This window comes from Sturnira hondurensis, unplaced genomic scaffold (assembly GCF_014824575.4).
Source record: "Sturnira hondurensis isolate 20B ecotype Veracruz unplaced genomic scaffold, ASM1482457v3 Scaffold0020884, whole genome shotgun sequence".
Lineage (NCBI taxonomy): Eukaryota > Metazoa > Chordata > Mammalia > Chiroptera > Phyllostomidae > Sturnira > Sturnira hondurensis.
The window spans coordinates 686,521-712,352 of record NW_028093515.1 but is presented as its reverse complement, the minus strand read 5'-3'; the positions used below and the strand labels follow the sequence as shown (position 1 = coordinate 712,352).

Genomic DNA, 25,832 nt, shown 5'->3' with positions numbered 1-25,832 from the left:
AGTGAGTTAATGTACCGGAAGCCCTTGGAATAGTGCCCAGCGTGGCACACAATAAACACGCAGGGAGCCATAATGTTCTCATGGGTCACACAGCAAGGCACCCACCCTGTTTCCTCATGAGCAGGCAGGCAATGGACCCTTTTGGGGGAAGCTGACATCTCTAGCCCTTTTCCCAGAAGTCCCCAACTGCCCACCCCAACCCCCAGGTCCTCCTCAGTCACAAGGCTGAAGAGGAGAGTTTTTGCTTTATTTTGCAGTTAACTGTCCACTCCCCCCGCCCCGCATTGCCCACAGAGGGAAAGTTGGGCGGTGCTGGGGAGGGGCAAGTCAGACCTAAGTAAGGACTCTGGACAGAGGTCTGGTGGGGCTCCTCAGCACCCCCCGGGGCGGGCAGGCCCCGCTGCTCCCCCTCCCTGACTCTGGACATACTTCTCACCACACGGTTGGCCTGTGGCAGTTGTGCTCCTGGGAGTGCGGACCTTGAAGCTCAGGGAACATTCCCTGTGCCAGTCCAGCCAACTCTCTCAGCAGCCCTGGAGTGCACTTGCAAGAAGCCTAAGGGGGCTGGCCAGGTGAGTGACCCCAAGCACAGCTTCCCCAAAGTTCATGGTCTATCAGAAGTAAGGGCAGCCACCCTGACATTCCAGGGGGCAGGGAGTATGGTGGAATAGGAGTGCTTTTGACCTTGATGAGCTTCGAGCTCAGGCTTTCAACTTGGGGGCCTCAACCTCACTCCTTTGCTTTCAATGAGCACAGCCGCAGCCCCAGCAGTTCCTCAGGTTCTGCCAGCAGCTCCAGCAGCTCAGACACGGAGGCAAAGGCCAGCCCGGAACCTGGGCAACCCCTTCACTAAAGGGTCTCCTCTCCCACCCCCACTGCCCTTGGCCCCACAATCGCACTGTTCAGGCTCAAAAACGCAGGGAAGCAGCCGGGGCAAGGTCAAGAAGCCCAAGATAAAAAAGGGGAAGGCTTCCCACTGACGGGACGGGCCTGGCTCCTAAAACCTTCTCCAGGCCTTCAGGTTACCTCTCGGTTGCAGGCAGCTGTGAACGGCACCTGCCCCACCGGCCTGATTCCCTGTGAGACTAGCCTGCCCCCTGCCGGGCAATCACGCGCAGCCACCAAGGAGAGGCCACCCACGCTGAGCCCATCAGGGTTTATTGTTTCCGGAACAGCCGCCACCTGCCGGAGGGACGGCTAGTGCAGCTGCCGATCTCAGCACTAGGTGGTGAAGAAGGCGGGGCGGGGCGGGGCGGTGGAACGCGGGAGGGTCTCAGGCCCCGGGGAAAGAGGGCCCGGGAAAGAGGGCCGTCTGGACTATAGCAGCGGCGGCAGGCGATAGCTGGTAGCTGGCAGGTAGCTGGTAGCCTCCAGAACAGCAGTTAGTCCTCACCGCACCAGGTGGAAGGTGAGCCAGTACATGAGCAGGGGCTGCGCCGCGGCCACGGCCATGGTCAGGTACATGCGCAGCTGGTTCCGTGCCCCGCGCACTGGGACTCCCTCGGCAGCAGCCTCCGCCAGGATCTTCAAACGCAGCGTCCGGATCTGGGGCCGGTAGGAGTTACCCTTGAGCCCTCTGGGCCAGGCGGGCACCTGGACACTTTCAGTCTCTGCCCCTCTGCAGCCTCTGCTTTCTCCCTCCCTCCACAGGGGCAGCTGGGCTCAAGTCTCAGCTTCTGGGGCTCCTTAGCTTCCCAAATCTAACAGACAGTGACCAGCCTCTCAAGGCCTTGGGAGAAAATGTAAGGGTTCAAACCCAGGCCAGGCCCCTGAGTGAGTGAGGAGAGGAAGCACTGTGATACGGAGCCTAGATGGGGTGGACAGATGCGGCTCTGGTTGCTGTCTCCTGCTTACGCTGGTCACATGAGAATTTGTAACACAAGCCAGAATGCCTTTTTGAGAAATCTTGTAAACAAGGGCATCTGAGTCAAAGTCTACTGGACGGTTAGATGTGGCCCACCAGCTGCCAGTCTGTGCTGCCTGCTCCCCACACTGTCCTCCGAGTGTCCCGGGGTGCGTTACCGCCACCCGCAACTTACAAGAGAAAACTGAGGTGGAAAAAGAGGAAGTGGATCTGCCTGGATCCAGCGAAGCTTAGGGTCAGGCCCAGGCCGAGCAAACGCTGCGCTCTTAACCAGCACCTCACTACAGGCCCTCAGACAAACTACTTCAGGTGTGCTGAAACTCTTTTCCTCCTAAAGCAAATTCTGGCAGGAAGGCCCACCATGGAAGCAGAGTAGGGTGAGGGGGAGCAACCCCCGCCGTAGCAATCTGGATGGCTCCTCTCTTCCTTCAGACCCCAGCTTGGACACCCCCTCTCCCAGGAAGCCTTCAGGACGCGGCACCCACGCCAGGGCTCCTCAGGTCAGCAATGCTGCTCTGGTCTAAACTCCCCACCTGACGCCCTCTGCTTGGATGCCTCCAGGGGACCCCAACTCTGCCCAAGAGGCCTGTGTTCTCAGCTTCATGCTGCCCTGAGCCCCGGCTCACCATGAACACAAAGATGGACACGCAGCACCAGCCCAGCACCAGGTAGTAGCCAATCTTCCCAAAGAGCAGGCCCATGAGGACCCCGCCAATCATCCTGGGGGGAGGAGGGAAAGGCTGGTCTGAAGAAGAGGCCCAGGCTGGGGCTGGCAGTAGGGCAGACGGTGATACTCACCCAACGTATTTGTAGCCCAAGAAGGCCACCAGGTCAATGGTGGTGAGGTCGGTGTTGGCAGTGACCAGGTAGAGGCTGAGCAGGATGGCCAGCACCTCCAATGTCAGCCAGGCCAATGCCGAGCTGGCCTGCAGCCCCAGGAGGTCAGGGGAGAACCTGTGGGCACCCGAACTGTCATTTGATCGGCCCGCTCAAACCCTCCCTAAAGGGAGCCCCATTCCAGGAGAGGCAGACCTGTCCTCAGTGACAGCCTAGACATGTCATGGGGAAACCCAGGGCAGGGGAGGAGGCTGACCCAGTGTGGAGGGGGGCTCAGGCCTTCCCAGAGGAGGGGACACCTGCACTGAGCCCCGAAGACAACGGTGGGTTGGGAACAAAGGACCCTGGTCTCTGCCATATCCCCAGTCTCTCAACAGTTAATTTACCCAAATGACAGTTATTTTCAGTGCCACGAAGAAAATGAATGGGGCCTGTGAGCAAGAGGTGGGGGCTTGACCCAGCCTGAGGAATGGGAGGCTTCCCCAAGGAAGCGACACTGGAGTGGAGACATCTTGAGTGAGCAGGTGCTCGACAGGTGATGAGGGAGGAACACACCCGAACACGCAAAGACCCTGGGGCGGCAGTGCTGGGCCCCCCCCTAGAGGATGGAAAGAGGACCAGGGCGGAGCAGCAGAGGGAGGAGGTGCAGAGAAAGGCCTCGTGGAGGGCAGTGCAGGACTAAGGAGCTGGGGCTTGGTCTGGGGCCAGGGAGCTCGGGACAGCTTCTGAGCAGGGTGGGACCCTTCTGGCTGCTGCTGGAGCTGGGGTGCAGGGGGTGTCTAGGGTCGGGGCAGCTAGCTAGGAGAGGGCGAGGATGAGACTGGTCCTGGGGGTGGAGGCCAAGGGGAAGGACGGACTTAGAGAACCACGCGTGGGTGGGAAAGAGGGGGTGACTCTGACCATGACACCTAGAGCTCCTTTTGGGGCCAAACGGGAGCACCCCAGGGCCGTTCTGAGACAGGGCACCAGGAGACTCTCCCGATTACCCTGCCCCCCGCACCCCACACCACTCTGTCCACTCAAGTTCATTCTTACCTCTCCTGAGTCCCCAGAGCCAGGCCAGCCACCAAGATGTAGGTGATAAAAGCCATAGCTGTGGGAGGCAGACACACAGACACAGGTCAGAGGAAGGACCATCCTGCCCTCGAGCACCCCCCCCCCCCACCCAGCTAGGCCTCTGCCCTAGACATGCCCACCCAGAGGGAGGAGGGTGCTGGGCCACGGTGGGTAGGGTGATACCTGGAATGTAGAGGTCAGGAGCGTTGACGTCAAAGCGGGGCGCCACGGGCGTGTCCTGCTGGTACTGCACCTCCCAGTCCTGTGGGGACAGTGGGGGTGGCAGGCAAGGACCCCCAGAGTTGGGCTTCTCCCATCTGTTTACAGGTCCTCTTAGGCTGAGTTACCTATCCCGCCCTTGATGCTAGGCCCCGCCTCTGACTCGGCCCCTCCCACGGCCCCCCCCCAGAGGCTGTCTCCCCTCAGACCACAGTCGCCTGGGCAGAGGGCGCTCTGACCTGGTGCAGGTAGGGAAAGAAGAGCAGGCCCAGCTTTTTGCCCACGTACAGGGTGTCCACGGCGAAGTAATACTTGAGCTTGGTGACAGGGATGAAGCGGTCGATCTGGAGAGGCAGAGCTCCACCTGAAGCCCTGTCCCCAGGGCCCCAGGCTTCCCCCCACTCCCACCAGCCCGGCCCACTCACGTTCTTATCCACCAGCTCCTTGCCTTGCAAGGCCAGGCTGCTCCCGTAGGCCATGGCCATGTTGGACACTGGATCACTTAGGAAGGCCCCCTGGGGCGAGGGGGAGGCTGTAGGGTAGCCCAGGCCGCCGGGCTCCCGCTGGGCACCGTAGCCCCGGCTTTGGGCCGCACTTGTGTCATCGAAAAGCTGGTGGGGGTCGGACATGCCCAGCTGGGACACAGGGATTCTCCGCTTTGAGGCTGTGGCGGGAGAGACGTGGAAGCCTGGTTCATTCTGTGAGTGTGCTCCCGCCCATCCTGCCGCAGTGGGCGTGGGTTTTCCTGTCTGATGGGTGGACCAGTCGAGTATGGAAGGGTTCTGCTTGCCATCCATCCATCCATCCATCCATCATCCAAATAACAAGGAGGAGGATGTTGACAGGCCCGAGGTACTGGGGCCTACTGTGCGCAGAACCTTGCACTCAGCTTTGTACAAACAAGGTCCCTGTCCACATGCCTCTTCATGCTTCCCCTCGCTCAGTCGGCTCCAGCCACATGGGCCTCAACGCTCACTGAGCACACCAGGCATGCTCCCAGCTCAGGGCCGCTGCACTGGCTGTCCCTTTGCCCAAACACTCCTCCCTCAGGTGTCCTCGAGGCTCACTGCTCTCCTTGAAGTCTAGGCTCAGTGCGGCTTTCCCCCACCACCCTGCCTACACCCGGGCCTCCCTAAGTGGCATTCTCCACCCCTTCTCCCTGCTTCGTTTACAGACACAGAACTCAGCACCAGCGGAGACACTACATGTTTTATTTCTTTTGTTCCCGGTCTGTCCACAAAACTCTTTGTCTTGTTCATCACTGAATTCCATACGTGGCACTTGATAAAAACCAGATGAATGAATCAGTGGCCACCCCCATTTTCCAGATGGGGAAACCAAGACCCAGACAGGCTAAATGACTTGTGCAAAGAGCCAAATGGAGTGAGCAAAGAACGGCAAGAGTCCAACACAGGTTGCCCAATAAATCCTACGACAATTCAGCCCCGGCTGAGCACTGACCCCATTATCAGGCCCTGTTCTGCACACTACGGATTAACTCAGTTCATCCTCACAATGACCCATGTGCACTGTTGCTATTAGCACCCCCATTTTACAGATGGGAAAAGCAAGCCCCAAAGAGGTTCAGGCCCTTGCCTAAAGTCACACAGACAGTGAGAGGCAGAGCCAGGGTTCCAGTTTTTAAAAGGTCCCTTCGGCTTCGTGTTGGGAGTGGGGAGAGGAGCGGAGGGAGGAATGTGCTGGTGCTACAGGTGGGCCTGGAGGGTGGAGCAGAGATGTAGGGGACCGGCTGTCTCCGGACGGCTTTTGGAGGCCAGAGGGCCAGGACTTGCTAGAGGCGCGCTAAGTCGAGGGGAGTAAGGAAGAGGAAGGAGACAGGAATATGGAGACGGCCTATTTGAACCCAGCACTCTGGCTCCAGGGTCCCTACTTCTAACCAATCGGGATGCTGCTACAGCCAACCCTCACTGGGGCCCTCCTTTGTGCCAGGCACCGTTGTGGGCCCAGGGGACAGGGTGGTAGCACTGCAGGGGGAAGGGGAGGGAGTCAAACCGCCTGCATCATGCTTTTCTCTGTGCCTCAGTGGTCTCCAAGGCAGCGATGCTCGCTCAGCTCAGCCCCTGGCCTGGCACCTAGGACCAGTGACAAGCCCCTCAGCTCTTCCTCTTGATTATCTGTAGCCAGAAACCTGACCCGGATGTCCTTACTCCCAGAACACGCAGCTGAGGGCCTACCTATGTGCCCTCAAGCTCCATTTCTCTCCCCCGCCTTCTGGCCTGAAGGGTCGCTTCCTGAAAGCTTTGGTGCCAGCCCCTCTTCCTTCGGTCTAACCCCCTCAGGCAGTGGCATTTGGGGTCCTGCTCCCAGAGGCCTCCTAAAGGCTCTCTGCACCACCATTATCCCGCTCTCATCCAACTCAAGTCCTCACAGCGCCGGTTGCGCTGCCCCAAATGCCAACCTCCAACTCTGCTCTCTTGGCTTCCAAGACACTATACCCGTCTTTTTTTCTTTCCTGTCTGAGCGCCATGAACACCTACTGAGCACCCCTCTGTGTTAGGCTCTGAGGCAAGCAGCAATGATCCAAAGGACAAAAACTCCTGCCCTCATGGAGCTGATGTCTCGTGATCAGTCCCTCTCAATCAGTGACTTATTCCAGCACCCTGAAATGTGTGACCCAATTTTCCACCCTTACCCTGTCTTCTGCCTCTCGCCGAGGGCAGTCTCGCCCACACCCACAGCCTTCACAGGGACTGTGTGCCTCGGGCGCTGGGCTCTCCTCTCTGGCCACCACTTCTCTCCAGGACCCAGATCCAGGTTGGCCACTTCCTGGCAGTGCCCTCTGGCTGCCCCTGGGCCCTGACCTCAGTTTCCAACCCCCTGATTCCCCTTCTGTCTAACATCTAACCAACCAATCACTAGTTCTCACCTACTGTGTCTCAATGTTACCCTTCCCTCTCAGACTTCACCTGACTTAATGTAACCTTCCTGGGTCCTCTAGTTCACAGGTGGCGAGCATACAGCCCAAGGGCTGAATCCAGCCCTCCACCTTTTTTTATCCAGCCTGGCACCTTGTTTCTATCCGGCAGCGGCACTAAGGAGTAGTTATATTTATACAGCCCTAAAATTATATTCAGCCCTTTGAAGGCAACCGTGAGGCTGATGTGGCCCCTGTGAAAATGAGTTTGACACCCCTGCTCTAGTCCATTCTTAGCTGCACCAAATCTTCTCTCCACTAGGGAGCCAGAGTGATCTATTTAAAGGAAAGAGAGAACATGTCCTGCCCTGGCTGGTGTGCCTCAGTGGGTTGGGCATCGTCCTGTAGACGGAAGGTCGGGTTGGATTCCTGGATTCCCGGTCAGTTGGGGTACAGGCCTGGGTTGCAGGCCAGGTCCCCAGCTGGGAGCATGCAAGAGGCAACCGATCGATCTATGTTTCTTTTTCACATCAATGTTTTTCTCCACACCTTCTCCTCTCTCTAAAAATAAATAAATAAATAGAAAACATTTCCTGCTCTCTGCCTAAGATCAGGGCCACTGTGTTGAGGATAAAACCCAAATGCCTGTGAGGCCCTCCAGATTACTACCTCCCCTCCAGGCTCACTGCATCCCAGCCACAACAGCCTCCCCCCTGACTCTGGCCCAGCCAAACTCCTGGCCCCCACAGGCTCTTGAACATGCAACGCCATCACCTGGGAACACTTTCCCATGATTACTAACGGCCACTGCAAGCACTCTGGGCTCAGCTCAAAGTTTCCTTCTCACTCTTGGATGTGAAAAGTGTTTCAAGGGTTTGAATGGAGAGTTGTCAGGAAGCCTGGTGATTAGGGTTGTTCTTGTCAAAAATCTAAAGAGAGTGGGATCTTTTGGTCTTGGCCTCAGCACTCACTACATGAACAAGAAGTACATATGAATGTCTTTGTTCAGTATTTGTTTGGTTTTATTTATTTATTTTTTGCACTTCCAACACTGGATGTCTCTGGCTGAAGATTTGACGGGGTTCTTCCCTGAACTGTGCGTCCTGTTAGTAATAGGTACTATGCCAGGCTCCATGTACGTGTCACTGTGGTGGGACCTACGTTCTAATACTGTTCCTAACATTTCATTTTACTAGCAAGAAATCTTTGATTTCATTGTATTCTTTGTAATTCTAGACACTAGGTTGTAGTTTAGCCATACTGACTTTTTAAAAAAGATTTTATTTATTTATTTTGAGAGAGAGGGGAAGGGAGGGAAAGAGAGGGAGAGAAACATCAGTGTGTGGTTGCCTCTCACGGGCCCTCCCACTGGGGACCTGGCCTGCAACTGAGGCGTGTGTCCTGACTGGGAATTGAACTGGTGACCCTTTGGTTCAAAGGCCAGCACTCAATCCACTGAGCCACACCAGCCAGGGTCATACTGACACTTTTAAAAATATTTTATTTATTTATCTTTAGAGGGGAATGGAAGGAGAGAGGAAGAGAAACATCAATGTATGGTTGCTTCTCGTGCATCCCCTGCTAGGAACTGGCCTGCAACTCAGGCATGTGCCCTGACTGGGAATCGAACTGCGATCGTCTGGTTCACAGGCCCATGCTCAATCCACTGAGCTACACCAGCCAGGGTATACTGACATTTTTTAAAAGAGAGATGTATTTTCTCTCACAGTTGTTTGGAAACAGACACTTTTCGGTCCTCAATGCTGGCCCTTTGTTTTACAGGTACAAGTTTTCTAGCTCAGACAACTGAGACAAACTGTAGGCTGCCTCAAAGTCCTACTCGCGTGCGCTCTGGCTGGCAGGCAGCGGGGCTATGATGGTCCAGTGTGCACAGGTACTGCTCTGCCAGACTGGGACTTTCTGTACTGAAACCTTACTTTGTATCAAAAGTTATACACAGACTTTAGTACAATAAAGGTCAATTTCTGTAAAAAAAAAAAAAGTTTCCTTCTCAGAGAGACCTTTCACACTCCTCAATATAAAGCACTAACTAGCCCCAGCTTGTTCTTTCTCATAATATCTAGTGATTCTTCTTTTCCATTCTGAAGTACTTATCACAATTGCTACAAATACATTCATTTGTAGCAAATGAATGTATTCAGTACAGACCTCCAATGTTTTTCCCTCTCACCACAAATCCCCTTCTCTGGACTAATTTCTCTTCATTACTCGTACCTCTGCCGGGAAGCTTCACTGACACCCCCAGGCTGGGTCACATGCCTCATCTGGGCTATGGCAACACCTCCATCCCAGCCAGAACCACTCTGCTTGTGCTGCTTCTCTCATCATAGGCCCACCCTTCCAGCCTGAGGCTGCCTCCTGCTCTGTACTGGTAGCTCCATGAGGACAGGAACCTGTTGGGACACCGCTGTATCTCCAGCATCACCTACCACAGGGCCAGCCAGGCACTTTACTGATGGTCGAAGAGAGAACTGAGCCCACCACACTGTCTACCTCCACAGAGAGGCCTCCCCAAGTCCTAGTAACATCCTGAATTATTCCCTTTATGGCCCTAATTAGTCCCCAAATTATCTGGCTGACTTGTTTCTGAGTTTAGTGTCTGTCTTCCCACTAAATTCTGAGCTATAAGTTAACGAGGGCCAGTGCTATGCTGGTCACTAACCAGGTGCCCACATTTTAGCACAGGGCTGGACACAGGGTGATGAGGTCGGATGTGATTAATGAAAAAATAAGATGAAAGCACACTCATGGAGATAAAAGGAACTTAGAGATAGAAGTTCATAAAGATGGAAAAGGGAGGTTAACAGCAAAATAAACACGGGTTCAAATCTTAAATGAGGGTTAATTATGGCCTTCTCTGTTCACGAAGGGCTATGAACGGTGTCCTAAGACATGGGCCCTGGACACAGAAGGGTAGGGGCCAGGCTGACAGCTTCCTGAAAATCCATGAAAGTCACACTTTTCTACCTATCATACAATATCCTGCCCAAAATTGTTTCCTTCCCAAAAACTTTCTAAAGAAAAGAAGAATCGACCCCAATGCGTTCCTACCCGGAGCTGGCATCCCTTCGTGGTGCACACCTCGAAGAGCCAGATCCCCGACTTCGTGACCTCTGACCTGCAGCGACCCCGCCAACCACCACTGCGGCCCTGCCACGCCCCCGCCCGCCCAATCTCTCCGGCCAGCCACGTACGCCACTTACGCTGCCGGGGCGTCCCCGCCGTCGACAAGCCTGCGGAGTGCATCCTTGGCCGACACCACCACCACCACCACCACCACGCCAGCTACGGTTCGAAATATGCCCGCCCGGCTTCCGTAGCCACACCCTACCTGCCACGCAACAGCCAATGGACGATACAATCGTTCAGGAGCCACACCCCCTTGCGGAGGCCTGGACCAATTGGCTGTGAGTACGAGGGGCGGAGTGGAAGTCCGTGAAGTAAGCCGAGAGTCCAGACTGGAGCAGCGGGAGGGCGGGGCAGGGCAACTAACCAAGAGGTAGGCCTGTCGTGCATGATGGGAAATGTAGGTGTCGAACGAAGAGGCCGATGGGAAATGGAGTTCTCTAAGGCAGACGCTCAATTAGGGTCGCTGAGAGCAAGCTGGAGGCTAGGGAAGAGACGAGTGTTCCCGAGGGCTCAGCGAAGTGGTCCGGGCTCTGACAGTTATACAGCTTGCAGAACTTAGTTACTGAGGTGAACGTTTAGAGTGAGAAAAGGACACTCGGCAAGTCAGGTAGTAAGAACCAAGGTGTCCATGAGGAAGATATCTCTAGGCGTTTTCCCAGAAAATCATAAAAATGTTTTGCGTCGCGCACTGGCTTTCCCAATCCTCCAAAAAACCTACAACCGCCAGCAACTCATAGCACACACAGGCACATCTGCAAGTGAGGAGCCCCGATAATTAAGCTTCCTTAGTCTCTCCTCCTTGTCCCTCAGTTTCCCCATGTATCTCACTAGGTCTCCCCCTTTGCCTCCCTCTCAGCCTCCCCTTTTCTGTCCCTCACTGTCCTCCACTTATCTCAAGCAAAGATAATGGCAGCAGTGACTTCTGGGCAGTGATAGCACTCCGGAAGAGTGTCAGCGAGTGACTGTCACTGTGGCTTTCCCTTTCCTCCTCTGAGACATTGTCTTTTGGGGGGATCTTGAGTGCTGCTCCGGCCTCCAAGTCATGGCTCAGTCACAGGGTTCTTTGTGTGAGTGAGGTGTCCCCATTCCTCTTCTGCACGTCTGGTTTAGCATCCGTCCTTTGGGCTCCACAAGCATTTTCTCATTTTCAGCTTTCCCACTCGTTTCTAAATTCTTCCGTGAATATTTTTTTTACGAGTGAAGTAAGTATTTTGGCTTTCTGCTCACCTCATGTTCACATAAGTCACACCTTACCAGTTTTGTAACTACTAAATTTTTTAGCCTACAATTTCTCGTCTGTTTAGTGGGAATCATAGAAGAGGGATTGAGGATTCAGTACAACCTCATGTGTCCACAGAGGCCTGACATATTGAAGCCTTTGATCACTGGCCCCTACTGTTACTGTTGTATTATCAGGCGTCTCTTCCGGTGAGTTCTCGGTCCCAAGTTGGGCTCTTCCCAAGAGCTGCCACAGTTTTATAAATAGAAGCAGCTGGGGTGTGTCCGAGCTGGGCCACCAGCCCAGCTCATCCGCCAGTCAGATGTGGTCAGGCCTCTGGTCTGCCTTCCGGAAGGCAGTCGTAGAGGGTGCTGAGTTCCAGAGGGAGTGGGATGTGGAGAAACGCACAGGGGGAACAGGGAAGGAACGATTCCCCTTGCAGTGGAGGCATGGACCTGTGGTTCTGCCTAGAAAAGAGACACTGCCCCATCCCTGCTCTTCCTTCATGTCTCACCTCATATGATTTCCTTTCTCCGGAAGCTCTCTTGATCTCCCAGAAGCTGTGGCAGTTGCCTCCTCTGGGCTCCTCTGGGCTCCTCTGGGCTTCACAGTCTTCTAGGCATCCATCATCTCAACTCTGGTCACTCTGCCTGTGCTTCCCTCTGGGCTGTCACCCTGTTAAAGTGTTGGGAGCCCTCTGAGGGTAGGTTTCACAACTGTCTTGGTCACTGCTGTGTCCCCAACATCACTCAGCAAACGGCCCAGCACAAAGTGAGTCCTGAACAAAGATTTGGCAAAGAGCTGAAGATCCACACTCTGTCGCCTGCCCTGACCCGTGTGGCTCAGTTGGTCAGGCGTCCTCCCGCAAGGCGAAGGGGCGCCGGTTCCAGTCCCGGTCAGGGCACATGCCCGTTGAGGTTCGGTCCCGGTTGGGGCGTGCATGAGAGGCAACCGATGGATGTTTCTCTTCGTCTCTTCCTCCCTTCCCCTCTCTCTGAAAATAAATATATAAAATCCTTACTAAAAAAAAAAAAAAAAAAAAAAAAGATCCCCAAGCACTGGAGAGGACACTGCTTCTATGTCGTGATTTAGACAGACCTCCCTCCAGCGAACGCAATTCCACTCCAGAGCACACGACTTGAGGAATGGTGCGAGGAAGGGATGTCAATTTGTCCCCTTCCCCGTCAGCCAAGCCCCCGGATGAAAAGCGCAATCTTCGCAGACGCGCGCGAGGGCCTGGAGGAGTTGGGTGCGAAGTCTGGGTCCGAGAGCTGGGACTCTGACTCTTGGAGTCACGACCCCTGGGAGGCGGAGAGGACAGGGTTGGAAAGAGAGGCGGAACGCCCCCACCCTTTCCATCCTATTTCCCCGTGCGGTCCGGACGGCTGAGCTCCACCCTGCTCTCGGTGTTGTCACCTGGCGGCGGGGCGTGCCTCAGTTTCTCAGAGGCGGGGCGCTTCGCCACCCCCCGCCCCTCCCCTTTTCCCCCCTGGTTCCTCTTTGGGTCGCTGGTGGCCGCGCCTAGAGCACTCCCGGAACTGGAGCTGAGCGCCGGGCCGGGCCCTCGGGAGGCTAGGGCCACGTCAGCTGGGCGGCGGGGCTCGGGGCTCGTCCGGAGCCGGCGGGGAGCCGGCGGGCGGGAGGGAGCCATGCGGCGGGGCGCGCTTCTAGCGGGCGCCCTGGCCTCCTACGCTGCGTACCTGGGGCTGGGCGCGCTGCTGGTGGCGCGTCTGGAGGGGCCGCACGAGGCTCGGCTCCGCGCGGAGCTGGAGACCCTGCGGGAGCAGCTGCTGCGGCGAAGCCCGTGCTTGGCCGCCCCCGCCCTGGATGCTTTCGTGGAGAGGGTGCTGGCGGCCGGGCGGTTGGGGAGCGCTGCCCTCGCCAACGCTTCGGGGCCCGCTAACGCCTCGGACCCCGCCTGGGACTTTGCCTCTGCTCTCTTCTTCGCCGGCACACTGGTCACCACCGTGGGTACGTGAGCGTCGCCCCAATCCCCAAGCCAGCAAGGACCTGAGACCCGCACCTTGTCCTCCTCTCCAGGGTCGCGGAGCCCTCACGAGACAGCCTTACTCCAGCGGATCACTCCAGTCCGCTCTGGGCCTAGGATCCTCTCAAAACCCCAGAGAGAACCCGGGATCCACAGTCATGGGATCCGCGCCCCTCCCCCCAAGCCCCCATCAAGCCTCTCCTCCCAGCAGGAAATCCCCCAGTTCCCTCCAGCACGAGGTCCAAACTTAGAACACCTTGCAGGGAGCATCTGAGACGTCATTATTCTGCCTTGAGTCCCGTGGAGACCTGGGCCCGTCCAGTTCTCTTTGGACCTCAGAGACCTTCCTCCAGGACCTGGGATCCTGGGCATGAGACCCTCATCCTCTCTGGACCCGGATCTTAGCCAAGGACCTCTGCCCTTCTCTCTGGGCTCAGAATGCAGTCCAGATATGTCCTTGAGGGACACACCTTGGGAAGCCCTAACCCAACCTCCTCCTGGCCCTGGTGCCCAGGTGAGAACCCTGAGTCTCCAGACCCTCTGGGGGTGCCATCGCTAAAGACCTTACTGCCAGTAGAGATCCCTCAGCCAGGACCTGGGGTCTCCCCCTAAGATGTCCACTCCTGTGGATATAGACCACTCCCCAGCAAGGGCCCTTGCCCTCCCACACCCCCGCAGTCCCCAGCAGGTAAACCCTGACTCCAGACACAGGACGCTTCCATGCACCCCACTCCATCTTGGCGTCTCCTGTGTATTGAGGAGCCCTCAATGCAGGGTCTTCTTCCAACAGAGACACTTTGGCTTTCTCTGAACTTGGAACTTCCACTTTAGCAGTCCCTAACTGGATGTGTGAAGAGACCCACTGGGGAGGGAGCTAGACCACCCTCCAGAAGCCCCCCCACTCCCTCACCTCCAATCCAAAACTGACTCCAGCAAAACCCCTACAGCTTTTCAAACCAGGGACTCCCCGTGGGGGCTTCTTTGAAGCTGAAAACCCCTGATTGAGACTCAACACTCTCTGGACCCTGATGCCCCTCAACAAGAGCCCCAGAACCACCTGGACCTCCTGTCGGGGACCCCAGCGCCGGCCACACACTGTCACTAGGAGCAGAATATACCCCGCCCCATGATACCAGTTACCAGCCTAGGACTCTGCTCTTTGCACCTGGTACTCTGCTCTTTGCGTCTCAGGTACTCCTGCCCTGAGACACCACCCCCCTCAGCCCCTGCCCCATCCCAACCTGGATCTCCCAAGAAAGGGAGTCTCCTGGGCACCTGGAACCTCTCTGATCTCTAAACCCACAGCGGGAGCTCCCTGTATAACCCAACACTGCCCTAGCCTGCCTTGGATCTGAAATTCTCCCCTCCACCAAGGGTACTGCAGGCCCCTGCACCCCAGAGCCCTGCCTAGTGTCCACGCAAGACCATCACCACTTTCTGCCTTGAAGTGCACAGGCAGGACCTGAGACACCCACTCTGTCCCATCATCCCCTTAGCATCGTCTACCCTCATCATGTCCCCTCAGGCTCCCCTGGGCTCGAAACCCCCTCTTCCTGAGGATTCCCCTCCCAGTCTTGTTTGTGACCCTGGAAATGCCCCTGCTGGTGTCTGTCCCCTCTCTACTCTGGACCCAGGACCCAGGCCTTTGAATTTGGATTACCCAGTCCCCAAATCCCTTTCTCCGAAACCAGCCTCTTCAGGGGGGACCAACCCCTGCGCCCAGACCCACCCCTCACTTTCCCACCCGCCAGTCCCCAGCAGACCTGGGAAACCCCTGTTGCCAGGCTCTGCTGGTCCTCTCACATCCCCTCCCCAAACTTCCTCTTTCTCCCTTTGCTTGAAATTTGGACTGGGGGTTGGGGGGAGGTGGGGGCTTGAGCAAGCCTAGCCCAGACTCCTAACTCCTCCTCCCTGCCTGTAGTAGCTATCACGTGGCCGTTGCCTTTGGTGGCCCATTGTGTGGACCAGCAAACCAAGGCCACGGGCAGCAGGGCTGGATGCGCCTCTCCTACTCAGTTCTGCTGGCTGGGCCTGTCCAACCTGTTCCTGGGCTTCACTGGGTCATAGGAGTGTTTCCATCAACCTCCTCCCAGATCCTGGCTTAGGAGAAGTCTTCCCGGTGGGACAGGTGAGGAAGCCAAACAAAGGCAGACACGGCGCGGGTTCAGATCCCTGCTCAGCTCCAGGCCTCAGTGTCCTCCCTCTTCTATAAAATGGGGATAAAACACTCCCCACTTCACAGTAATAGTGAAATCTGGCAGAGGACTCGCCACATGCAGGCTTTGACTCAATCAGCACAATAGCCTTGTGAGGCAGATACCATCAGTGGCCTTATTTCTTTTAGCCATAGAAACAGGCCCAGAGAGGCTGGGCAACTTGCCTAGGGCTGTACAACTAGGAAGGGGTAGAGTGGAAATTCGAACCCAGGCCATTAGGCTTCAGAGTCCCACGCTCCTAACCAACACACCACACTACCACTTAGGCCTGCATGATGGAGAGTGATGTGTGCGTATTGTAAAAGAAAATTACCTGGCTGGTTTAGCCCAGTGGATTGAGCGTGGGACTGTGAACCAGATCATCGCGGTTCGATTCCCAGTCAGGGCACATGCCTGGGTTGCAGGTCAGTTCTCGGCAGGGACCAGTTCCCAGCAGGAGATGCACGAGAAGCAACCATACATTGATGTTTCTCTTCCTCTCTCCTTCCCTTCCGCTCTAAAGATAAATAAATAAATATTTTTAAAAAAAAAGAAAAGAAAATTAACTTGAGCCCTGGCTGGCATAGCTCAGTGGATTGAGCACAGGCCTGTGAACCACACGATTGCGGTTCGATTCCCAGTCAGGGCACATGCCTGGGTTGCAGGCCAGTTCCCAGCAGGGGACTCACGGGAGGCAACCATACATTGATACTTCTCTCCTTCTCTCCTTCTCTCCTTCCCTTCCCCTCTAAAGATAGATAAATAAATAAAAATATTTTTAAAAAAGAAAAATTAACTTGAATACTTGTTAAAAATGGTAAGTTACTGCAGTAGGAGAGAGAGACTGAACTCAACTGTGGGTCTAGCAAAGGCAGCTGGAGGTGTAGAGCAGAGTGAGGGGGTCAGTGAGTGAGAAATTACTGAGAGGAGACAGGTAGGCAGGGAGGGGGATTTCTGTTTACTGGTTTAATGGGATTGTTGTGAAAGACCGGCCAAGTCCTCGGCTCTCGAGGGTGGAGGATGAGGAATGTGATCAGATATCAAGAGTGGGGAGATTCCCCCTAAACCAACTTAGGGTTCTTGATAAAACTTGGCCGAGAAGAGGGCTCAGAGGAGCCTAATTAAAGTCGGTCAGGAGGGAGTTTTTGTCAGTTCGAAGGGCTGGGGATAGGAACAGGTTTTCTGAGCCTGGGTTTTCACTGTTAGGGAAGCCAGGAGCTCTGAATGTATCTGAGAAACAGAAAACCAAACGATCTGTCAGAGAGACCTCTCCCGTGCCTCCTTGGGCTCGTCACAGGCCCAGGTCCTCTGAGGAAGACCCAGGGCCTGGAGCTGATGCAGGCAGCCTTACTGCAGTTGAGGCCAGGGTGGAGGGGTCAGCAAACCGGACTGAGCATGACCATCATGGTGACTCTTGTTATGTCTTGTTAGGTGCTACGCCTTGTCTGAACCCCATAGGATCATTACTGTTACTACTATTTGAGAAAGGCATTGTTTATGAGCCCATTTTGCAGGACTCTGAGGAAACAGCTCAAAGAGGAAAGTCACGTGGCCAAGGCCATACAAGGAATAAATGGCAAAAAAAAAAAAAAAAAACGATTTGGACTTTGTTCTTTGGATTAGCAAGTTGAGACTCCCAGCCCCCCATTCTATTCTTAGCTCTAATTTTTCTGTTTATAAGGAGTTTGTATGATTTACAAACCTGCCATTTCAGCCAGGCTGCTGGGGTTTGTCCATCCAAATCCTTGTATTAGTGACGGTTGGAAACTTAAACGAAAAACCTCAAATAACAGTTACTTAAATAAGATGGAAATTTACTTCTTGCCCACATTCGTTCTAGTCAGTCCAAGACCGGAATGGTGCTGCCTAGTCAGAGCCCCTTTGTTCCTCCATAACGCGCCTGTGCGGTCACCTCGTGGTCCAAGATGGCAGCTCAACTGCAGCCTTTCTGTCTGCGTTCAGCCAGCAGGAAGTGGGAGGGAAGAAGAAAGATGGGCATCTCCCTCTCTTTAAGGACACTTCCTGGAAGTTGTTTTCTCCTTTTTTTTTCTTTTTTAAGATTTTACTTACTTATTTTTAGAGAGAGGGAAAGGAAGGGAGAAAGAGAGGATGACAATATCAGTGTGCAGTTGCCTCTTGTGCACCCCCTACTGGGGACCTGGCCTGCAACCCAGACATGTGCCCTGACTGGGGATCAAACCCGCCACCCTTTGGTTCACAGGCTGGCACTCAATCCACTGAGTCACACCAGCCAGGGCCATGTTTGCTTCTTTCATATATATCACATTGGCCAGAAATTATTTCAATTACACCTAGCTGAGGGGAGGGAATGTCTTTATTCCAGCTGGCCATGTGGTGTCCAGCAAAAACCAGAGTCCTTTTTATTTTTCCTCAATTTTTTTACCTTATTATTTTCCCCTTCACCCAAGAACTTTTTTTCATTGCTTTTAGAAATAGAGGAAGGGAGAGTGAGAAACATCAATGCAAGAGAGAAGCATGAATCAGTTGCCTCGTGTACTCGGACTGGGACTTGAACCCACAACGTAGGCATGTGCTCTGACTGAGAATTGAACCTGCAACCTTTTGATTATGGAACGATGATCCAACCAACTGAGTCACAATGGTCAGGGCTTCCTTAATTTTTTTAAAAGTATATTTTATTGATTATACTAATAGTTCTTTCCTTTTTTTCTTCCCCTTATCCCCCTCTGCCCTGTACCTCCCTCCCACCAACATTCCCCCACTTTAGTTCATGTCCATGGTTGTACATATAAGTTCTTTGGCCTCTCCGTTTCCTATAATATTCTCTTTTTTAAACATTTTTTATATTTAGTTATCTTTAGAGGGGAAGGGAAGGAGAGAAGGAGAGAAATATCAATGTATTTAAAAGAGAGGTTGCCTCTTGTGAGTCCCCTGCTGGGAACTGACCTGCAACCCAGGCATGTGCCCTGACTGGGAATCTAACCACGATCCTGTGGTTCACAGGCCTGCGCTCACTCTGCTGAGCTACACCAGCCACGGCCGTTTCCTATAATATTCTTAAGCTCTCCCTGTCTATTTTGTGCCTATCATTTATGCTTCTTATTTCCAGTACCTTTTCCCCCATTCCCCTTCCCCCTCTCCACTGATAATACTCCATGTGATCTCCATTTCTGTGATTCTGTTTCTGTTCTAGTTGTTTGCTTTGGTTTTTGGTTTTTAGGTTTAGTTGTTGGTACTTGTGAGTTTGTTATCATTTTACTGTTCATAGTTTTGATCTTCTTTTTCTTATATAAGTCCCTTTAACATTTCATATAATAAGGGCTTAGTGATGATGAGCTCCTTGAATTTGATCTTATCTGAGAAGCACTTTATCTTTCCTTCCATTCTAAATGAAAACCTTGCTGGATAAAGCAAACTTGGATGTAGGTCTTTGGATTTCATGACTTGGAATACTTCTTTCCAGCCCCTACTTGCCTGTAAGGTTTCTTTTGAAGAATCAGCTGACAGTCTGATGGGAACTCCTTTGTAGGTGACTCTCTCCTTTTCTCTTCCTGCTTTTAATAGTCTTTCCTTATCTTTCATCTTGAATAATTTAATTATGATGTGCCTTGGTGTGTTCCTCCTTGGATGCAATTTCTTTGGGACTCTCTGAGCTTCCTGGGCTTCCTGGAAGTCCATTTCCTTTGTCAGACTGGGGAAGTTTTTTTTCACAGGCTCGCGGTGCATCCTCTCTGCCCAGGTCGCCATCTCTGCCCTTCCTACCAGCCTGGATGAATGTTTCTTTAACTCCGTGGTTGTTGGACTTCCATCCAGTTCGATTTTCTGGCAGTTCGGGTGGGTTTGTGTTTTTAAATTTAGTTGTCGTCTTTTTGGTTGTTGTGCAAGGGAGCAAAGCATATCTACCTATGCCTCCATCTTGGCCAGAAGCCCTCTATTTTTTTATTATGGTAAAATACACGTAAAATTCACCATCTTTGCCACTTTTAAGTGTGCCTTTCGCTGAATTAAGTCCATTTCTGTTGCTGTGCAATCATCACCAGCATTCATCTCCAGAACAATTTTCATCTTGCAAAACTTCAACTACACGCTTAAATACCAACTCCCCCTTCACCCCTCTCCTCAGCCCCACAACCACCATTTTACTTTGTGTCTCTATAATTTCGATTACTCTAAGTACTTCATATAAGTGGAGTCATACAGTATTTGTCTGTCTGTGACTGACTTTTTTCACTTAACATGATATCCTCAAGGTCCATTCATGTTGTAGCGTGTCAGAGTTTTCTCCCTTCGTAGTGCTGGGTAACGTGCCATTGTGGGTATTTACATTTTGTTTATCTGTTTATGCACACTTGGTGGACCCTTGGGTGGCTTCCACCTTTTGGCTGTTGTGAGTAATGCTGCTGTGAACGTGGGTGTGCAGGTATCCCTTCAAGCCCCTGCTCTCAGTTCTTTGAGTGTATAAAAACAGAATCCTTTTGTATGGGAGATGTGTTCACATGCATGACTCCACATGGTATTATTGAGCATAGGGCTGGATCTGCTCTGTTTTCCGCAAAAACATCTTACGGTCAACATAAGCCAGGCCCCTTACCACCCCATCATATCTCCAGATGTTTGGGTTGATTTATTTGGGAAATAGAGATTTTAGATTACACATCGCCACCATGAGCCAGTCTCACCTACGCTGAATTCCCCTGTCGTGGGTTTCTGTTTGCAGAACTCACACCCCTGGTCCTGTGTTCTCAGGCCCTCCAGGAGCTCAGTGGGCCTTGGCACGCCCATTTTAGAGTAGAGGGTGCCAGACTACAGCCTGCACCCTTCATTTCTTATTTCCACTATTGACTGAGTACCCACTCTGTGCCTGATACCAGGACTATATCGGTGAACAAAATAGACAGAAGCCCCTGCCCTCCCGGAGATGGCACTGGAAAGAGGGAGACAGATGATAACCAAATGAGTAAACCATACAGTTTGCTAGAAGGTGTTAGATACTATGAAAACAACCCCCCCCCCGAAAGAGTTGGATAAAAGAGTGTTACGGTTAAAAATAAGGGGGTCAGGGAAGACCTCACTGAGGTGGTATTTGAACAAAGACCTGGGGGACAGGGAAGGGAACCCTGTGGATACCTGAGGGAAGGGTGTTCCATGAGAAAAAAAGGGGGCAGTGCAAAGGCCCTGGGGTGGGAGTGTACTTCCCTGCTGGATTATGTGGGGCTCCGAGCGGGGGAGGGACATGAGTTAAGACTGGTGTTCACAGCACCCATCTGTCTGCCGGGGGTGGGGGCAATAGACTGTGGGAGCAAGGGTTGGGAGAGCAGGGGACCAGGAAGGAGACTACTGAGGTAGATGTTGGGGTGGGGTGGGTGGGTTTGGGGTCTATTTGAAATTTGACACAGCAGGATTCACTGACAGAAAAAAAAGTGGGTGCGAGTGATAAGGGAGTCAGGGATGAGGCAAAGTCATCTGTCCTGAGCAGTCAGAAGGATGGAGGTACCAATCCTGGAGATGAGAGAATGGGCATGGGGGGAGCAGATTCAAGGGTGTAATTAGGTCCTGGTCTAGGGCGGCCACAGACCCCCAAGTGGGGGTGCCAAGTGGGGGTGCCAAGTGGGCAGATGAATTTCCTCATCCCTTCCGCAGGCTATGGGTACATGACGCCACTGACCGATGCGGGCAAGGCCTTTTCCATTGCCTTCGCGCTCCTGGGCGTGCCAGCCACCATGTTGCTGCTGACTGCCTCAGCCCAGCATCTGTCGCTGCTGCTGACCCATGCACCCCTGTCCTGGCTGAGCACACGCTGGGGCTGGGACTCCCAGCGGGCAGCTCGCTGGCACCTGGTGGTTCTGCTGGGGATCGTGATGACCATCTGCTTCCTGATACCAGCTGCAATCTTTGCCTACCTTGAGGAGGACTGGAGCTTCCTGGATGCCTTCTATTTCTGCTTCATCTCTCTGTCCACCATTGGCCTGGGTGACTATGTGCCCGGAGAAGCCCCCGGCCAGCCCTACCGGGCCCTCTACAAGGTGCTAGTCACAGGTGAGTGGGGTGGCCAGCTCGGGACTGAGGGTAGGGGCATGACCTTGTTCTGGGGGGTCTGAGGGGAACCTGGCCTGTCCGAGAGCAAAGTTAAGGGCCACAGCCCCAGCAGGGTTAGGGGGTCCAGTAGTCCCTTAGCCCTGCCTGCGGTCAGAGTCCACCCATGCCCCTGTGCTGTCTCTGCAGCCTACCTCTTCCTGGGCCTGGTCATCATGGTTCTGGTGCTGCAGACCATCCGCCACGTGTCCGACCTTCACGGCCTCACAGAGCTCATCCTGCTGCCCAGTCCGTGCCCCGCCAGCATCGGGGAGGATGAGGACGATCGGATGGACATCCTGGGCCCCGATGCAGAACCACACCAGCAACTCACCACCGGCTCCCACACCAACTATGCCTCTATCCCCAGGTAGCTGGGGCAGGGACCTTGAAGCTGGATGGACCTGGCCTGTGGCTGAGGGGCCACACGGGGAGCTGCCACACACATGCCAGTGCTTGTGAGCACCCTGTTCATCCCTCATTATACCTGTCCTGGGCTCTCCCAGCACCGGCGTTACCTTACCGGCCCGGCCCCTACGCTTATCTCCCCCACGTTCTGTGCCTCTTCGGCTTTGGTACCATTTTCTATCTTTCCCTCCCGCTGTCTCTTTGTTTCTCACTCTTTTATTCCATCTGCTTCTCTCAGTGACTTACTATCTATGGTTCTACCAGACTCTGGGCTCAGACCTCATTTTGGCCACTAGATCACTTGGTCACTGCACCACGGACAAGTGACAGCTCTCTCTGAGCCTTGAGTTCCTTATCTGTCGAGTGGAAAGAATATAGGGTGGGGCAAAAGTAGGTTTATAGTTGTTGGTATGGAAAGTAGTACAATGAAGAAATAATAACACAAGGATAAACTGTTTCGGGGATGGACAGCTGTCGACCTACCTTGGCCCCACCCTGTGTATTACTTCATCTCCAACCCTCTCTTCTCTGCTGGGCAGCGTCAGACACACAGTGACGGCCAAGGCGGCTGGGCCCCACTCTGGAAACAGAATCTCTGTCTGGATCCAGACGGCACAGAAGGCACTGTTCTCAGCCATGACATAAATGTATCGGCTGTCCCCATTTACCAAGCACAAAGTGCATATTGGGTGGGTTCTGGGGCCAGCCTGCTTGGGTGCGAATCCCAGCTAGCTGCATCCTGCCCGTCTCCGTGGGCAGTCGTTTTCCCTGAGATTCTCAGTCCCTCGTCTGTCAAATGTCAATAATAATAGTACTCACTTCACAAGGTGACTTCACAGAGCTTGCCAAGTTATTCTGCAATGCTTTCTTTGGCCAGGCCCTGTCCTGGGTACTTGACCTGTATGAGGAAGACAGTATTATCATCCCCTTTCCACAGATGAAGAAGCCGAGGCATGGGCAGGGGAGCTCCCTTGCCTTAGACACAGAGCGAGGAGGTGATTGATTTTCTGTTTACTCCCCTCAGATTTGTTCCCTCCAAAAATGGTGTATCAGTGACAGCACTTACTGCCAAAGACCCAATGACCAAGCTGCTACCTCTTTGAAGCCCTGTGGAGGTGGCATCTTAGCCGTGTCTCGATACTAGACAAGGGGAAGGGCATGGGGAGGGCGTTCCAGGCAGGAGAAACCCTGCGTGCAGAGGCGTGGAGATTGGAAAGCACGTTGGACACCAGCTTCTGTGATGAGTATGGAGTGAATGGGGGAAGCAGAGTGGAATGGTTGACACAGGCACCTCTTCAGTGTCTCTAAATGACCAGCTTGGGAAACTTAGCTTCTTTCTTGAGGGTACTAGAGAATCATGGAAGGGTTTTTGAGCAGGTGAGGGTCATGGTCAGGTTTGTGCCTTAAAAAGATCCCCTGGCTTCTCTGTGGATGTAGCTCAGAGAAGGCTAGGGCAGGAACAAGGCAGGAGGCAACGGGGCTGGGAAGGGCCAAGGGCAGGAGGTACAGGTGGAAGGATGCTCAGGAGGTCAAGTGGACAGGCCATGGGCCTTATAGACTTGGGGGGGGGTAGACAAGGCCAGGGAGGGGCCCCAAGGGACGCTCAGCTGCCCTTGAGATGGAGACTTGGAGAAAGAACAGGTTAGACGGGCGATGCTGAGGCTAGTGTGGAACGTGGTACAAGGGGCTAAAGACACCCAGGGGAAAGTGTTAGGAGATTACAAAATCCCCAGGGTTGGGGCTCGGAGTGGTTGAGGCTAGAGACAAGTACAGGGACCAAGGCCAGTCGAGGAAAGGAGACTCGGAGAGGTTAAATATTTGCCCAAGGTCACACAGGGAGTGCAAAACTGGGACCTGAGCAAGGTTTGGGTTGGTCACTTTGTCCCATGGGAGCTCAGGAACATCTACTGTCCAGCTGTTTCTCAGCTTCCTAGTCTTCTACTTCCTCACCCTGGTCCGTGTCGACCTCGCTGCTGAAGTCAGCGGCTAGCTGGGGAGGCAATTGTTTCCCCCCCCTTTTGAGGGAGGTACTTGTTTTGACTTTTGCTCATCACTTCTACTTCCAAATTCCTCTAGAAAAAAGAAACCAGGCCCTGTTCTTTGACGACTTTAAAAGAAAAAAAGGTGCATGCCCCAAATTCAAAAGCTACAAAAGAGTGTGCAGTGGAAAGTCAGTCTCCAGCACTCAGGCTGTGTTGACTGATTTCTCAGGTCTCCTTCCAGGCAAGTACCAGCAATATACATGTGTGTGAATATGTGGCACTTTCCTTTCACTCTGCACAAGTGGGAACTAGTTTGGTGAGGTGGTTCCCATCACAGACTCTGGAGGCAAAGTCCCTGGCAAAGTCTCTAATAAATCTGAGCTCTGTCACTACCAGTCAGGGCATGTGGTTTCACCTCCCTGCACTGGAGTTTGCCAGCCTGTGAAATGGGAGGTTAACAGCACCTACCTCATCAATTTGTTAGAGAACTAAGCAACTTGATATCTGTAAAGCTCTTAGAACAGTGTTTGGGGTTCAATAAAACCAATGATCCTTGGCTAATCATTACTATCAACATTTCTGCAGTTTGATTTTTATAATATATGTTATACATATATGCGTATATAGTTTTATACACTTTTTTCTAATATTCTCATTTCTGCACCTTGGTTTTTTTCACCAACCTAGTGTAATTCATAGATCAATCTAGAGATAGATTGATCCCATACCTTTTTAATGTCTGCAGTGCCTCCTCTGGGACACACATCCCATAACCTGTTCCAGCATCTCCTTAATGGACATGTGGGTGGCTGGCAGTCTCTGGCATAAAGGATGCTGCAGGGACACCTAGAGCATCAAGGTGTCACAAAGCCACCTCCCCCAGATGGGGCTGTATTCCTGAGCGAGGGTGCCACGAGAAGACCCCAGGCTGTCTGATTCTGTTCGGGAATCTAGAAGGGCTCAGGGACGCAGCTGCTGACTGTATCCTCTCAGATAAAGTCACTCCTCCCTTGGCCCATGAGGTGGGCCAGAGGTGGAGAACCTAGTATCCATCCGCTGTTCATTTACATAGAATACCTGTTCCGTGTTGAACAGAGTTGGGAACAAGAATGACAGAGAAAGCCCTAGGCCCTGTCATCCCAGAGTCTGATTCTGTGGGAAATAAAAACCCAGTCCTACATGGTGATATGGCCTGGCATAGTCAGGGCAGGGAGGGACTGGTCATATCACAAAGACTCCAGGGAAAGAAAGTGGTCAGCCACTGACAAAGTAGAGAAAAGCGTTTCAGAAAGTGCTACAGCATGTGCAGTCTGGAGGAGAAAAAGCATGCCGCATCCAGGAATTTAACTGACTCCCTGTGACTAGGCTGTGAGCTCCTCGGGTGTGTAGGGAGAAAAGGGATGAGCTGGACTGGAAGGCGAACAGGCATGGGATTGTGCAGGATCCTAGAAGCCCACTTTGGAGGTCTCCCTGCAGTGCTGGGGAGACAGGGAAGGTGTCAGAGCACTGGTTGCTACGTGTGGCCCCCATATTATCAGCCTTAGTATCAGCATCACCTGTGAGGGGGACCAAAGATTACCACCTCAAAATCTGATTTTGGGATTTTGAAATATCAAGCTGGTTATTTTTAGAAAGGATAGAGGATCTGTTCCAGGAAAGGAGCTATCTATCATCGTAGATAACTAATTTAATATGAACCAGGTGTGACAGACAGGGAGGAACCTAGAACGGCTCATTTGATCGAAGACCTTTGTCCCATTGTTAAATATGGCCCAGCAAATTGCTTTTCCATCCCCACTGTGAATTGCCTTCTTGCCTTTCAAATCCCAAACCACAACCCCCTCCCTCAGTTCTCCTTAGCTCCATAATGGCACAAAAACCTCAACTGCCCAAAGCCTCTTTGGATCTCCTGTCTTAAGGCACCCCCACATGTACATCGGTAATAAACTTGTGACATTTTTTCCTGTCTCATATTAATTTGATCAT

The 25,832-nt window shown here is 53.3% G+C and overlaps 2 protein-coding genes across 3 annotated transcripts; one reads left to right on the top strand and one right to left on the bottom strand.

The window, feature by feature from the left end:
• Positions 1-1,139: 1,139 nt before the first annotated feature.
• Positions 1,140-10,197, bottom strand: YIF1B (Yip1 interacting factor homolog B, membrane trafficking protein). Of its 2 annotated transcripts, none has more exons than XM_037030789.1 (8): positions 10,076-10,197; positions 4,402-4,640; positions 4,216-4,320; positions 3,941-4,019; positions 3,737-3,794; positions 2,663-2,818; positions 2,491-2,584; positions 1,140-1,545 (listed from the first exon to the last, which is right to left on the bottom strand). In XM_037030789.1, the coding sequence occupies exons 1-8, from the start codon at positions 10,116-10,118 to the stop codon at positions 1,390-1,392; spliced, it is 930 nt and encodes a 309-aa protein (XP_036886684.1). In that variant the 5' UTR covers positions 10,119-10,197; the 3' UTR covers positions 1,140-1,389. The 2 variants fall into 2 exon arrangements, with proteins under 2 accessions (XP_036886684.1, XP_036886683.1); XM_037030788.1 differs by having other exon boundaries at positions 10,067-10,184.
• Positions 10,198-12,745: 2,548 nt separating this feature from the next.
• KCNK6 (potassium two pore domain channel subfamily K member 6) lies at positions 12,746-25,708 on the top strand. Its single transcript, XM_037030730.1, has 3 exons — positions 12,746-13,191; positions 21,025-21,420; positions 21,607-25,708. The coding sequence occupies exons 1-3, from the start codon at positions 12,870-12,872 to the stop codon at positions 21,828-21,830; spliced, it is 942 nt and encodes a 313-aa protein (XP_036886625.1). The 5' UTR covers positions 12,746-12,869; the 3' UTR covers positions 21,831-25,708.
• The last annotated feature ends 124 nt before the right edge of the window (positions 25,709-25,832 follow it).

What these genes read in the sequence shown, in the direction of transcription:
- YIF1B (XM_037030788.1), bottom strand. Translation starts at nt 10,118, where the DNA reads ATGCACTCCGCAGGCTTGTCGACGGCGGGGACGCCCCGGCAGCGTAAG. An exon ending in GCCCCGGCAGCGTAAGTGGC is followed by an intron (nt 4,641 to 10,066) that starts GTACGTGGCTGG and finishes CTCCCGCCACAG; the next exon opens with CCTCAAAGCGGAGAATCCCT. An exon ending in TCCTGACCTCTACATTCCAG is followed by an intron (nt 3,795 to 3,940) that starts GTATCACCCTAC and finishes TGCCTCCCACAG; the next exon opens with CTATGGCTTTTATCACCTAC.
- KCNK6 (XM_037030730.1), top strand. Translation starts at nt 12,870, where the DNA reads ATGCGGCGGGGCGCGCTTCTAGCGGGCGCCCTGGCCTCCTACGCTGCG. An exon ending in CACACTGGTCACCACCGTGG is followed by an intron (nt 13,192 to 21,024) that starts GTACGTGAGCGT and finishes TCCCTTCCGCAG; the next exon opens with GCTATGGGTACATGACGCCA. An exon ending in CTACAAGGTGCTAGTCACAG is followed by an intron (nt 21,421 to 21,606) that starts GTGAGTGGGGTG and finishes CTGTCTCTGCAG; the next exon opens with CCTACCTCTTCCTGGGCCTG.